The sequence below is a fragment of the Seriola lalandi genome, unplaced genomic scaffold (genome assembly GCF_002814215.2).
Source record: "Seriola lalandi dorsalis isolate HSWRI2012SDOR001 ecotype SW California unplaced genomic scaffold, Sedor1 jcf7180002054850, whole genome shotgun sequence".
Classification (NCBI taxonomy): Eukaryota; Metazoa; Chordata; class Actinopteri; order Carangiformes; family Carangidae; genus Seriola; species Seriola lalandi.
Genome location: NW_019525403.1, coordinates 2,699,274 through 2,715,068, shown reverse-complemented (window position 1 = coordinate 2,715,068; position 15,795 = coordinate 2,699,274). Strand labels below are relative to the sequence as shown.

General features: G+C 43.7%; 1 protein-coding gene across 4 annotated transcripts in view; it reads left to right on the top strand.

The window, feature by feature from the left end:
- runx1 (RUNX family transcription factor 1) overlaps nt 1-14,971 on the top strand; it is a 45,009-nt gene extending 30,038 nt beyond the window's left edge. For all 4 annotated transcript variants that reach the window (XM_087179524.1, XM_023426912.2, XM_023426913.2 and 1 more), the window contains 5 exons: nt 1,907-2,063; nt 6,835-6,939; nt 8,030-8,239; nt 12,646-12,792; nt 12,872-14,971. In XM_087179524.1, coding sequence (XP_087035650.1) covers nt 1,907-2,063; nt 6,835-6,939; nt 8,030-8,239; nt 12,646-12,792; nt 12,872-13,398 — 1,146 coding nt within the window. In that variant the 3' untranslated portion in view covers nt 13,399-14,971. The remainder of the gene's footprint in view (nt 1-1,906; nt 2,064-6,834; nt 6,940-8,029; nt 8,240-12,645; nt 12,793-12,871) is intronic.
- Nucleotides 14,972-15,795: the final 824 nt, after the last annotated feature.

Sequence of the window (15,795 nt, the reverse complement as noted above, 5' to 3'; positions counted from 1 at the left end):
TATGTGTGTGTGTGTGTGTGTGTGTGTGTGTGCGTGCGTGTGTGTGTGTGTGTGTTTGGTGCATTATGCATCATTATGGAGTGTCATGAACGGATGTCACTGCCTCTTACTGATAATGGATGACTGTTATGATCCAAGTACACACACACACACACACACACACACACACACAGACAAAAATACACATTTTATGAACATGCACAAGTGTACACACACATGACGAAACTATGTGTGCGCATGCATCTGTTTAAAGAATGCACAAACACACACACACACACACACACACTTGATCTAACAGCTTCATAATTGTTTCCTTTCTCTGGTTTCTTCTGCTGGTTTCATGCTCGATTGCTGCCAGTGTGTGTGTGTGTGTGTGTGTGTGTGTGTGTGCTACTGTTGTCAGGTGAAAAACATGGTATCTCTTGTTAACAGTTGTTGTACAAACCATTGAAAACCTAATCTTAAAAACCAACATAATAAGTCGTAACCAGTTTTTCTTAGCTCATCTTGGAGATACAAGTTTGTGTGATTCCTGGAACACCAACACACTGATACAGTTTGATCTCAGACCAACATGAGGAGTCTGAAATTAGAGGAAAATCAGGGTTAAACCAGTGGGTTAACCCATAAGTGTCCAGGTTTGGGACCGGGATTGTGGGTTGTGGTTACTGGCTGCCAGGGCTCAGGGTCAAAAGAGAAACCATGCGTTGTACTGTATCTTTGGTGGTCATTTGCACACTGATGGTTTGGTGTGATTAGCGTTAATATGGAAATCAGCCTCCATGCCTCTGTATTTGCATGAGTGGAGGAGAAGCTGCACTCTAGTTTCAGAATGTCACTTTTTATATCTCATGCGCGTGTTCAGGGAAAATGATCCAGCTTTAATTTCATCATTTGCATCTTTACATGAAATTTGATACTTGAAGCTGCTTTTGCTTGAGTTTATTTGAGGTCATTAAGGGTCTAATATTGTATAAAGTTCTTTTTTATTATTATAAAGCAGGTCTAGGTTCTATATTAATACTGTGAAAGTATCAAAGCGCTCAGTCCACAGAGGAATTTTCAGAAACTGAGCCTTAAAACGAACCGTCTGGACTTCCTGAACTTTGTGATGTCACAACACAGCAGTCGCCAAGCCCAGCCCACCTGGACATTCCATCCAAGCCTTGCAGGATTGCAATTGCAGGATTGTTTACAAGAAATTGAATGGATTGGAAAATATTGGATCACTCAGACAACAGTCAGCCAATCAGAAAGCCACGCAACGAGATAGCCAATCTGCTAGCTTGTAGCATCCGTGTCCACCTCGATCTACTATGGATTTAGCTACATATATTAGCATGAGCTTATGTCCAGTGTCCACAAAAACATCCATGAATCCACCTAGAAAGCATAGAAATAAATACATTTGTTATAACTCCAGTGCAAACCAGAAGTGCAAGCAGCTACAAACAGGAAATGCTAGCAGCTACAAACAGGAAGTGCTTGCAGCTACAAATAGGAAATACTTGCAGCTACAAGCAGGGAGTGCTAGCAGCCACAAACAGGAAGTGCTAGCAGCTACAAACAGGAAGTGCTAGCAGCTACAAACAGTAAGTACTAGTAGTTACAAACAGGAAGTGCTAGCAGCTACACATAGGAAATGCTAGCAGCTACAAATAGGAAGTGGCAGCAGCTAATGCAATAAGAGTCTCCAGATGTTAAAATACAAAACCATAAATGGAGCAAAGTTCACTGCATAAGGTCCATAGTTCCTTGCTTGACTGTTTACCCCAAAGCATGGTGGGAACTGTAGTTCCAGAGCCCAGAAGTGTCAGAATCCATGAATATTAGGCAAAATCACACCCTTTGATAATTCATCCAAATCTCCATCTCATCTTCTGTTTTCTTTCCGCCATGTCTCAAGGTGGTCACCCTGGGTGACATCCCCGACGGCACCTTGGTAACGGTGATGGCGGGAAACGATGAAAACTACTCAGCGGAGCTTCGCAACGCCACGGCCGCCCTCAAGAACCAGGTGGCCAGATTCAACGACCTGCGCTTCGTTGGCCGCAGTGGACGAGGTACTCAAAAACACACACACACACACACACACACACACACACACACACACACACAGATAAATGTTCAGATGTAAAATATACTCATCTTTAATATCCCCCATTGGTTGAAATTTAATAGGTGTGTTTTCTACAAGCACACACACACACTGAGGCACACACACATAGCTTGGATAAATTAGGGGAAGTACATGTGAATAAAAACAGTTTTCCAGTATTCACCCAACTTCCTCGTAACACCCCGTTCACCTCCCTCCCTCTCTTTAACGGACACACTACACCACAGTTACTCTAAATCAGTTGCAGGCAAATGTCCCAACTTATCTATTTAAAACACCAGTGCTGTGTACACAAGGTCTGCTCACACACACACACACACACACACACACACACACACACATATACTCTTATACACACACATATATAAAATGACAAGTTGCTGAATGGAGTGTTAGAACAACTGTGGATATGTGAGAGACTCCACAGTCCCACTGCTGCTGAGAAATGAACGTGTTAATAATTCATGTGCAGCAGAATTCAAATGAGTAGAAATTTGTTTTCATGCAAATGTAACAGCCAAACAGACAAAGAGCTTCAGTCTGCCACCATCACTACATCTCAGTCACGGTTGTGCTCAGTTTATTAGGAGAAGCTAGCTGAAGCTACTGCGGGCTAACTCTCCTCCATGATGTCGTTAAGCCTCCCCTCACTTATTTGAGTTGGTGGCAACACATTAGCACCAAACACAGAGCATTTGTCATACACCGTATTACAGTTCATCCTGAGGGGAGCATGAATGTCTCAAGCTAAGGCCACGACGATCCAGCAAATATTAGCTGAGATGTTTCACTCAGAATCACAGAAGACAACCTCCTACAGGAGAAATCAGTCATTAGGGTTCATCCTCTGTGGACCATGAATCTCTATACATACTCATTTTCATTGCTATCAATCCAGTAGTAGTGACGGCCCCATCAGCGTTGCATTGCAAAAAAACAGAAAACATCAGGAGCATCAGTTTCCCACCCTGACTCTTAGCTCCGAGCTCATTGGTTCCCACTGATGATGTAAATGTTTCAAAACACCTCACAGATATGTTGTTTCATTTTAACAGCTGCTCACTCAAACGGGAGGAAGCAGTGTATTTGTTAGGGACTATTTTCAGCGGCGGATTAACCCACATTTGCTGCCCGTGGAGAGTATTCCCAGCAGCAGGACGGCGTGTTTGTGTGACTGGATCTAAATAAATATGTCACACTGTGTTACAGTGAGGCTCAATAAGAGGAGTCAGACACATCAGGCTCTGATTGGTCGGTTTTGGATCTGCACATGTGATTTACTGACAATATAGAATCTCGCCAGATGTTCCGGTTGACCTCTGACCGTCTCGTTGTGTAGTGTCAGGAGCTTTCTAAACTGTGGATACAGTGAGGCTTTAATGTGCTGAGTGATAACAAGCCGCAGCAGCCCTCTCTGAAAACCTCTAACTGTCATAAACTGTACTTGTGGGAAGTGGTTAGTTTAGCTGCCCACACCAATGAGCGGTTTAGTGGTTTGACTAGTGGTTTCTCTGTGTGTGTGTGTGTGTGTGTGTGTGTGTGTGTGTAGGTAGGAGTCAAAGTTCTTAAACTTAGTCATAATTAGTCAGTGTTCCCTGTTTTGCAGAAGTCCTTTGTTACAACACACACAGATAGCGATACACACTGTGCAGACTGGAATTATTCTTTATGCAGAACTGGAGCTCATTTCCAATAGTAGAAAACTATATCGATACAACCGGTGGTGCCACATCGTCTGTGATGCTCCTGGATTCATCAGGTGTGTGTGGTCTTTCATCGTCACACACCTCCTGCTCCTCCAGCTGGTTCTCCTCTTTTGAGCCCAATGCCCTCTTGAAGCCTCCTCCTCCTCCAATCAGAGGCCAAAACTCCTGGAGACTCAAACTCCTCTGTGAGACACCCTGCTCTCCATCCGGTCCTGCACACTCGGAGGGTCCGGTTTGCAGGGTGGTTGCTGCAGTATGGTTGGTGGATTTCTGTCAGTCCCTTGCTGAGCTCTGAATGCCTGCAGATGTTCTTTTGGTGGATTTTGGCCTCAACAACTAACTCAGGTCCTGCACCAATGGCTTCAGAGATGATCTTCAAAGATGGACTTCAGGATTTGATCGTGTCTCCATCAGGACCGTCCCTCTCCATGTGCCTCTGTGAGGATCTGACCCAGTCCAGGTCACTTTCCTCCACCTCGTCCTGCAGCTTCTCCTCCACTGATGCTGTCACCTTCTCCTGAGCTCCTGAACCCTCTGTGGGTGGTCTAGTGGGGATCCTGGTCTAGTGGACCACTTGAACTGTCCAATGAGGAGGACTACTATTACTACTATATATACGTGTGTGTGTGCGTGTGTGTGTGTGTGTGTGTGTGTGTGTAATGTGCAAATAGTTCTCAGTGTCTATTTTAGTTCCTCTTTTAAACAGGACCATCATTTTTCTGTTTCACAATATCACACACACACAAACAGATACACAAACACCAACTTGTTATTCCGGGAACATATATATACACATTGCTTTGTTAAAGACGGTGAAAATAGAGATTCCATCTGATTGGCTAAAGCGAGCCCTGACATGATACACACACACGCGCACGCACACACACACACACTCTTATCTATGGAGAGTGATGGAGACATGGGGGTGATCAGAAAAGAAGTCACAGACACACGCCTTTGAGATTTAGTCATCTGTGTGTGTGTGTGTGTGAGTGTGTGAGTGTGTGTGTGTGTGTGCTGATAGACAAAACAGACACAAAAACCTCAGCTGTTCCTACCCTCCTCCCTCTATCAGCCAACATCTCTTACTGTAAACTCTCTGTGGCAACAACCTGCACAACAACACACTCATGCTGTTTATACTACACTTCCTGTTATAGTGCTTACTGTACAATGAGTGTGTGTATGTTGAAGACAGAAGAAGGTTTCAGGTGATAATGCCCTACAGTGGCTGTGAAACCTCAACAAGTGCAACACAGAGTCAGTAAAGGTGTGGTTTACGCTTTATTTCACTGTAGTACATGAATCAGGAAGTAAACAGGAAACCGCACGTACCAACAACAACATCGCTAACGCTTAAACAACATCATTTTAAGCCTTAATCAGGTAAACAGGTGAGTTATATGAAGCTTCACCACCCCAGCTATAGAGACCAAAACCGTTTTTTGTACCAGGCTGTGAACGTTATTTATTTGGACATTTTAAAAGTTAAAAGTCAATGTGGCTAACCCAAGGCTAATTCATCTGCTAGCTAGCCACTTAACTAGCTAACAAGCCAGGTACGGTGAGCACAGACATTGATACCTGCTAATTAGTGCTAACATATGAATAATAGTATAATTCCATGAGTTCACTAGAAATGACCTATAGAGACTAGCTATAGAGTTTTTCGTACCAGGCTGTGAACGTTATTTATTTGGACATTTTAAAAGTTAAAAGTCAATGGCGCTAACCTAAGGCTAATTCATCTGTTAGCCACTTAACTAGCTAACAAGCCAGGTACGGTGAGCACAGACATTGATACCTGCTAATTAGTGCTAACATATGAATACTAGTATAATTCCACGAGTTCACTAGAAATGACCTATAGAGACTAGCTATAGCTTCAGTTTTCATCCCTGGAGGTTCATGCTTGGTTTGTATCTTATTAGTACTGTTCATGTACCAATATTCAAAGCAGGAAGTAGTGTGTCCTTTATGTGGCTTTGGTTTAGCGTCAGGAGAAGTAGCCACCGCAGCTCCTCACCGAATGATGCTAGTGAAAGTTGAGCAGATGTTCCCTCAGCTTAACCAAGTCTGACCGTTACCGTATCTTAACCACAGTTGCTTTGGGACAACCACAGTATAAGTTTAAAGATAATGGACGAGACTCAGTCAGACAGAAACTCATTTATCATTTGTGTGTTTGACAAAATGTTAAGAGACGAGCCGAGCGAGAGAGAAGTGAGAGTAACACCTGGCATTGCCCACAAATAGTCTGCAGTGTGTGTGTGTGTGTGTGTGTCTGGCATCAGACTGTCTGCCTGTGGTAACTGGCAGCAACAGTGGTGGTCTGCACGTGTGTGTGTGTGTGTGTGTGTGTGTGTGTGTGTGTGTGTGTGTGTGTGTTTGCAGCAGGCACAGTGTTGAGTGAGTGCTACTTCCAAAGCTAAAGCTGGCAGTGCCCCTCCCCTCCACACCCACACACACTTATACACACACACACATAGTGCACATATATTTTATATCTCCCTCAGTATAAGGTATGATCCTCCCCTTCTGATTGGCTGGCAGGTGCCCATTAAAACTGTATATAGCTGTGGTCCATCTTCTCTTTTAGAAATCAGCACTAATACTGATTTAGGCTGCCAGTAACCATAGCAACAGACATTAAAAATCAAGCTGCATCACCATATTAGAGGAACAGGTCTGACTGTTGTGTTTGTGGTCAGGTCAGAAGAGCAATGAAAACAGCAAAATTAGCATTTTCTAGCGTTAGCATGTTTTGGGGTTTCGTTCATCTTTGAGCTCTGGGCTTGCTAGCATGTTAGCTGTTAGCAGCTTCAATAGTTATAGTCATACATAATATGTATATAAACATTATAATCAATACAATCTAATATTGGATATGGTTTGGAACATTGAAGATTTTTTTTCCTAGAAAACACAAACTTTTATCCTTCTGGTTTCCTTGTCTCTTTTCTTTTTCTTCATCTTCTCATCTCTCTCCTTGTCTTCCTCATCTCTTAGGGAAGAGTTTCACTCTGACTATCACAGTGTTCACCAACCCTCCTCAGGTGGCCACATACCAACGAGCAATTAAAATCACTGTGGATGGTCCAAGAGAGCCGCGACGTGAGTTGTAAACACACACTCGCACACACACACACACACACACACATTATGATTAAGGTCAGGTCACTATAACACCCGAATAAGGGAAGAGAAAGATGGTGGCAGATGTTAATGTCAGGACACAAACTCATGTCTGTGTGTATATTCTGATTCAAACTTGACATAGAAGCTACAGTGGAAGGTGTCAGTTTTATGTAACGTTGCTGGTATGATGTCAATATGACATCATACCATCTGTAGATCTCGCGACGCGCATCTCATGCATCCGGTGTGTTCCTGGCCTTAATCTCATCATGTTGGAGGCACCTACTTTTCTTTTTACTTCCAAGTAGTTGGACTAACTTTTCGTACGCACATCCAGTCTAAAGCAAGGATTTACGTAATGTTGTGTTTTTGCAGAATCATCCAATATTCTCACAATGGAATCTCACAATTTCACATTTCAGCTGATAAAACTGTGTCGTACTGGCTTTATATGATGATTATAAGTTGTGTTTTCTTCACGTTAAAGTTAATAAAGTCAGTGAGGACTCGCCTCTGATCCTTCAGACGAAGCCTCAGCTGAGTGAGTCAATAAGGAACCTGATGCAACACTGACTTCCTCACTGTGATGAAACATGGGGATTTCTAATGGCAGATGAAATCACTAAAGAAGAGGCTAGTAAACTCTAATTTGTGTCATATGGACAAAACTCATTCATGTTAAACGGAGGTGAAGAGAATGAGAGAAAGAGGTGAGGAGGACTCCTGCCAGCTCCGCTCAGCTGTGAATAACCATCACTCATCTCTAACTCGCCCACACACACACACACACACACACAAACATACACACACAGTATAAATACACACTCATGCACACTTCCCCCATTGGGAGGAAGTGCCTGTAACTGGAGCTCAGTCTCTGCGCTTTGAAGTGCAGCCAACACCACAGACAGCGTGACAGATCACCACACACACGTGCCTGCGCGGCGCCCACTGACGGATTCCCGAAAGCGAGTCAGGACATTGTTGTAGTCTGTGTCAGGCTGTAACTGTAATCCTTGGATGATGTAATCAGATTACAAACGTCTCATCCCGCCTCTCTCTCCAGGTCACCGTCAGAAGATGGACGAGGTCAAACCGGGATCGCTGGCGTTCTCCGAGAGGCTGACGGAGCTGGAACAGCTGAGGCGCAACTCGATGAGGGTGACGCCTCCTCACCATCATCATCACCATCATCAGCCGTCGGTCAATGCCCGCCAGTCTGCCGCGCTCAACTCCGCCACGTTCTCCAGCCCCACGCACACCCAGATAACTGCTGGTAAGAAAAGCGACGGTCGAATCAACCTCAATCTGTCCGGCAAGCAAAGAAACAGCAAAGAGGAAAAATCTGCAGAAATATCTGAGAAATGTTATTATGAAATCCTTGAAATAATGCTGCTCTGTTAAAGAGTGATGGCCCTGTTTACCTGTAACAGATAAGAATCCAGTTCTGTAGTCTTGATCCCTACCATGGTTCTGGATCACCATCTCCCTTAACCTGGACATCTCAGTCTTCATCCACATCATTTTAGAACAGAGTTTTAAAACTAAAATGATCTCCGTCCACACTATCAAACCTGAAAACACATATAACATGACCATTCATGTACACTGGACATGTGCAAGCTGGTATAGACAGGAAGCAGCATTAAAATACAGAGTATCTTAAAATAGAACAACAGCTGCTAGCAAAAACTGCTAGTAGCACTTGTAACTCATTATCATATTGTATTCCCCACTTGTAGGGGCTGATAGGAGCCAATCAAGAGAGACCATGGGTGTCTACATCATTGTTTCCAAAGATCTCAGTTTCAGCCCCCGAGTTTTCAAAATAAAACACAACCCCAGAGTGTTCATAACAAATCAGGTCCAGTTTCTGAAAGTCCCTGTTTTAGAAGTTCAGAGACTCTGGAATAGAATGAATAGCATTAGTAAATGTAGCAAAAGAGATATGAGAGATGATTCAGGCTGCATTTGAAGAGCAATTGTGTCACCGTTGGCTACACTGTCCCATTTCGAAGGCTCAAACCTCAAGTTTTAGTGAAGAAAAGTTACGTGTTGTCAAGGTTGCTAGGCAACGCCATAGTAAGGGCAGGCACGGCTCGTGAAACACAGCGCATATCCTCTTGTAGACCCGACTGTCCCATTTGGGTTCAGCCTTCATGGTCTACAACGGGGCCACACATTCATAGACCTCACCACATGGCAGGCAGTCTTCTTATAAGGAGGGTAGAGTGGGTTCAAAGTGACAAGAGAGGCGGCCATGTTGTCTTTCTCACCCCTAAGTTGGGTGCCTCTAGCCTGCAGTGTGCTCAGTGCTGTGTGTGTGTGTGTGTGTGTGTGTGTGTTTCCCAAACTTGTGCATTGAGTTTGCATCAAACCTCAGTGTTCCTCCTTGTGGTTTTAGTATGATCTATTGTGGTCTGTGTGTGTATGTACCTGTGTGAGTGTGTGTGTGTTACCGTGGATACCCCCATGTCGCACCAAAGCACGGTATCTGTTCCTCTTCTGCCTTCGCTGGTAGTGACGCTCTGAGTGTGTCTGTTTACGCACACATGCACATACACTGTTGTGTATTGAAAGTTTTTTCTTTTGTGTGTGTGCATTTGCATGCGTGTGTGTGTGAGTGAGGAAGCAGGTCGGGCCTTTACGAGGAAATGAGAGTCAGCTGGCAGGAAGTGCTACTATGAAAAAATTTTTTTAAACGCGAATACTTAACTGTCAGCATCAGAAAAAAAACATCATCCACCACTGGATTCAAAACATTTACTGTATTAATTCTCATATTAATGGTAGTATTCAGTCTGATTGCCTGAGCACAGCCTTTTATACTTTATATATTTTTTTTTCAGGAAGATTTTACTTTGTATAAAATTCCTTTTTGGCCCTTTTTTAATTTCCATGCATGTAGATTGAAAGTGACAGGTTGATCATTCTCTTTAAAGCTGCTATATGTAAGTTTTTGCTAGTGCTACATATGTAATGTTAGCAATAGCAGCTGTTTATTTACCAGTCTAGAGGAAACGCTGTGAGTTCAGCATCAAGCTTCATTCCTTTACTCACCAACGGCTGTCTCCAGAGGTGGAAACAAACACTATTGTTAGCACGCTAACCAGCTAGCTTCAGACGAATGATTGATGGATGGATGGATGGATGCATGGATGAATGGATGGTTAGTTACCCACTCACCTGGAGCTGCAACTCCATCCCCAAGAAAGCTTATGCTAAGCTAGGCTAACATCACCATTAACATCCCTTAAAAACCGGGTGGCACGTTTCTTTAATATCTTTGTGATAATACAGCGTAGAAATATGGTTTAATGTCAGAATCTGCAGAGTCTCTACTTCCTGGTTCATATTCTTGCATGACATCACTTTTACTTAACAAAACAACATTACAAAATTTCATTTTAGACATTTATTATTAGACATGCTGCTATTTTAGGAAGCTAATACATTGGCAAAACATCAGTAAAGGTTTGTTTTCACAAGGGAGGTGAATTATGTTTATATGCAAGAACCTTTAAAAGGTGATTTTAATAGACCTCAGTTCATTGTGTTTGTCTCCGAGGACAAATATAGTAATGAGTATTGGTAGCACATGAGCATATGATTAAAGGAAGTGACTTTGTCTTGTGTTTCTCCTCTGAGATTTACATGGAGGTTTCACAGTCTGGTCGTGACTCTGATCTTCAGATGTAGAGAAACACTGCGAGCTCATCCCTTCCTGCTTTCTGCTCTTTCCCTCTCAAAGTGAAAACAGCAACAGGAAACCGTTATGAAGCCATTCAACACCTCGCTCTGTCTCTTTCTCTTTCCTTTCTCTCCTGGCACGCTCTCTCCCCCTTTCATCAGCCCCTGCTCAGCTTTCATTTCTCCTTTAATATCTGTCTTCCTTTCTTTCACTTCTCATGGTACAGAGTAATAAAAGCTCTCCCAAAGCAACGTCACGGGGGGGAAAAAAAGATGCTTGTGATGTGAAAGTATGGCAAGTCAAAGGATTCAAAAAGATTTTTAATTCAGAACTCCATCCATCAGTGCTCTGTTAGGTCTGGATTAGCTTGGGCCCCTGGTCTCTAGAGCCCCAGGATCATAATGTGGCAACTGGTTTGTGGTACTAAGATCAACTGTACGTGTGTTTTAAAGCTCAGTCTGATACTATACTGACATGATCATTTCCTTAAGGTGGATCTAATCGTGTCCTCTGTTCCACCTTAAAGGTGTGTGTTTTATTTTGTGGTTTTAAGCACTAAATACCAAATCAATGTAGTTTTACACCTCCTTTCTCAGGCTTCTCTCTGGAACTCTAGAAACAACAGGTTGGTGAGCCAATCAGAAGAAAGCAGGCTCTGAGCTTCTCTTCTGATTGGCTGACTGTTTCCTGAATGAAAGAAAAATATTGCAGATTTCAGGTAAAACACTCGAAGAAACCAAATCCTGCAAGGTAGGATGTTTGGTTCCAGGTGAGGGCGGTGACTGCTTCGTTGTGACATCACAAAGTTCAGAAAGTCCCGACGGCTGGTTTTAAGGCTCAGTTTCTGAATATAGGCTGTGTGCATTCCCTCAGAAACTATTAATGACAATAAATCACTTCTTTAGATAAATGTGCTTTAATTCTAAGTGTTGATTAGTTCTAAAACAAATATTAATATTAGTAACAAAATTATTTTTGACATTAAATAGCCGACCATAAAACACCATTTTGTATTTTACCAGTATTCCCAAGCTGCCGGCCGTCTGTGACTCCTGCCCCCACATCAGTGCACTCTGCCTGGTGAGAGAGGCCAAGAAAGGAGGGGGCTTGGCTCTTGGCCTGGGCCTCGCCACCACCCACAAACACACACACACACACACACATACACACATACACACACACTTCAGTGCCTGGGAGAGCTCCTGGCACCACTTGAAAAGCCTTCATTCACTTCTTGGCTGCTGTGTACAGTTTGCTTCCTTGTCTGTCCGTGCGCACATGCGCACACACACACACACCCACAGACACACACACACACACACACACACACACACACACACACTGTTGTCTGAAAGTCTGTGGATGATCAGTGCCCTTTATTAGACTGTGGGGGAAAAGACTGGATTGAATGAAAGAACTCAAACACACATGAACACACACACACACACACACACACACTCTCCCCTTCATCCACCCCCACACTAAGTTAATTGCTTCCTCTCCTTCGACTCTTTTTCTTCTCTTTCTTTCACTATCAGCAGCTCAAGACCTTTTTTCTTATTTATTCAGTGCTATATTTTCTTCATATATTCATATAATTAATAATAATAATTAATATATTCATATCAAGTAAAAGAAAATATTTTCTCAGACCAAACAAAACTTTTACTTTTATTTGTTGTAAAATATTCTAAACTCAGTTCACTTCCTGATTCAGTTACATGACATAATTTTTTTTTTTTTATCTGAAGAAGACCATGAGATACAGTCAAAAGCTCTCGAAGAAACAATAATTAAACCTTGAGTTTAGAGTTTGTTGAACTACAACAGGAAGAGTTCAGTTTCACCGTGACGATGACCACTCAGTTGTGTCATGTCTTCTGTGACTGAGGGGAGAACAACGCTGATGATGTCATAGTGATGTCATCAGAGACGGTGTGTGTGTTTTTGAAGGTGCGAGTGATTAAACTCTATCTCTCTCTCTCTCTCAGATTCCAGACAGATGCAGTCATCTCCCTCTTGGTCCTACGACCAATCGTATCCCTACCTTGGCCAAATAACCACGCCTACTGTCCACTCAGCCAATCCCCTTTCACCTGGCCGCTCCTCACTCAGTGACTTGTCCTCACGACTCTCAGGTAACACACACACACACACACACACAACACTGGAGTGAGTAGATATGGATTGTGACCTTTGACCTTTGACCTCTCTCAGGTCCTGACCTCACAGCCTTTGGCGACCCCAGGATGACCTTAGAACGATCTTTCACTTCCCTCCCGGACCCCCGGGTCCACTACCCTCCCACAGCGGCGGCCTTCACCTACACCCCTTCCCACAACCCCGTCTCCCAAAGCGCCCTTGGCATCACCATGGCGACGGCCATGGCGACCACCCCGACAGGGAGGTACCACACCTACCTGCCTCCTCCCTACCCTGCGAACGGCCACCACCAGGCTCAGAGCGGGCCCTTTCAGTCCACCTCCTCGCCGTACCACCTATACTACTCCACCGCCGCTGGCTCCTACCAGTTCTCCATGATGGCCGGGGGAGGGGGAGGAGGAGGTGACTCGCGCTCCCCTCCCAGGATCCTGCCACCATGCACCAACGCCTCCACAGGCTCCTCCCTCCTGCACCCCTCCCTGCCCAATCAGAACGAAGGAGTGGGTGTCGAGGTAGAGTCCAGCCACAGCAGCTCACCGACAAACATGGCCGCAGCTGAAGCTGTGTGGAGACCATACTGAAGCAGCCGAGCGGGAAAAGCCTCTGAACGACACGCCCCACCCTGACTCTTAGCTCTGAGCTCATTGGTTCCTACTGATGATATAAATGTTTAAAAACACCTCACAGATATGTAATTTCAGGACACAGGAGGACACAGTGCATTTGTTAGGGGACTATTTTCAGCGGCAGATAAACCCACATTTGCTGCTCCGGAGACTATTTCCAGCAGCAGGACTGTGTGTGTGTGTGTGTGTGTTCATGGTGATGAAGGAACATGGCATCAGCGACACAGTGAGACTCACATGCACACACACACGCACACATGGACGGTATGAGACAGTCATTGTTGGTGTTTGTCTGCGTAACTCCTCCTCCCAGGATCCATCTGTAAGACGGACGTACATTTTATCTATCGGCAAAAACAAAATAAAATAAAATACAAAATAAATTAGAATAAATTTAATCAAGAAATATGATTTCATCATAATTGAGGAAAACAAAATGTTTCTGTGCTGGTTAATAAACTGACATCATTTTATTTAGTAAAAACATATTCAGGACCATCAGTTGTGTCCGTCATCACATGACCAGGTGCTGGAGGAGAGTGACTGACAGGTGCGCCGACCAATAGTCTCCCTGCAGGATGTAAACAGGAAGTGAAGGAGAGTGTAACACTGACAGGTGCATGCAGCAGCACTGGACTGATCCCAGTTCAGCTTCTTTGTAAATTAACAGACGTTTGCCCTCATTAATGTTGTTGTTGTTGTGAATAGACGGTTTGATCATATGGTGGCCTGTTTGTGTTTACCCTCACCCCCCTCCCTCCATCTTTCCCCCGCCCCCTTCGTCTTTTAAAAAAAAAACAAGGAAACATGATCACATCAGTCACTGAGCTGGTTTCTACAGCCTCTGAAGCAAAAATGAACGTTGACCTTTGACCCTGACGTCACTGCAGACTTCAACTTTATCCTCACCTTTCACTTCTTAACTCTCGATTTGTTTTCATCATACACAAACATCAGCAGATATTTGGGGGCCAGGACTCGGGTATCAAACTGTCACCATGGCGACTGAAGGCTGAGCTGTTCTACGTTGGTTAAGGAGGTTGATAGACTCCATGTTTATTACAGAGTGCTCTAATTAGACTGGATTCTAATGAGGTTTTAATCAGATTTGTCAAGTTTCAAAGGTTTAAATGATGACTCAGATGCTCCATTCATTTCCTCCATGCACTGAGAAATCATCACAGTATGAAGAGTGATGCGTTAACTTATTCCTACGATACCATTTATGGTAGCATGTCATGTCTGTGTGCGTGTGTGTGTGTGTGCGTGTGTGTGCGTGTGTGTGCGTGTGTGTGTGTGTGTGTGTGTGTGTGTATTCACCCATGATTCACGGTTTGTTTTTACTGTATATAGCCATGGCTGTAAATGACACCTGCATTTGATCATGTTTTCATCACCCCTTCCTCTCTCTCTCTCTCTCTCTCTCTCTCTCTTCTTCACACACACACACACACACACAGCTTTTATTTGGAAATTGTTGATAGTGCACATTTGGTTGTGATTTATATAAATATTCTTGTGAAGAAAATACTGCTGTTGTCGTGTGGTCACTGCTCGCCTCAATTGTTTGTCTCTAATTATAAAAGTTTGTCTTGTACTTCTATCTTTGTGAGGACACTTGTTGACATATAGCCCCTTTCCCTAACCCTAACCATCACAACTGAATTCCTAACCCTAACCTAACCCTAACCCTACCAGCAAAAATGTCCTCACTCTGTTAGGAAAATCTTTTTTTTTGGTCCTCACTATGTAGCATTTACAAGTACACACACATCTCATCCTTCTCTTTTCCTGAACCTGAAGGAATCTTTTACAGGTGAACGGACGAGCCTGAGCATGTTCTTTCTGTCAGTTTAAACAAAACACCTGAGTGAGAACTCACCTCCAGAGCTCATGACACATGACATCATGTGACCTCCGTCTTCTCCAGCACCAGTTTGAAGCACTTCAGGGGGGAAGTCACGGTTGATGTAGAACCGACAGAGGACTTCTTCTTTCGTCCAGTAACTCCCAAACTTGACCATGATGGGTTGGGGTTCTTTGGGTTCTTTATCTTCAGGTATTCCCCAAATCCCTCCCGGTCTATCAGGTACAATCTCCGTTTGGTCACTTAAAACAAAGAAATAAGTCATTTCACCCACAGGATAACTCAGGACTAAGACCAATGTTACCGTGGTAACAACCGATGACACCTGCGCCGAGAAACAGGAACACATGGCTCGCATATGGTTTGAGGGCAATGAGAAGGGAAAGAGTTTCTTTTTATTGTTGCACTTTTCATTATAAAAAGTCTTAATTTACCCAGAATTCATTGCACCACAGTCTGGTTTAAGATAGCCAAGAACTGAACTG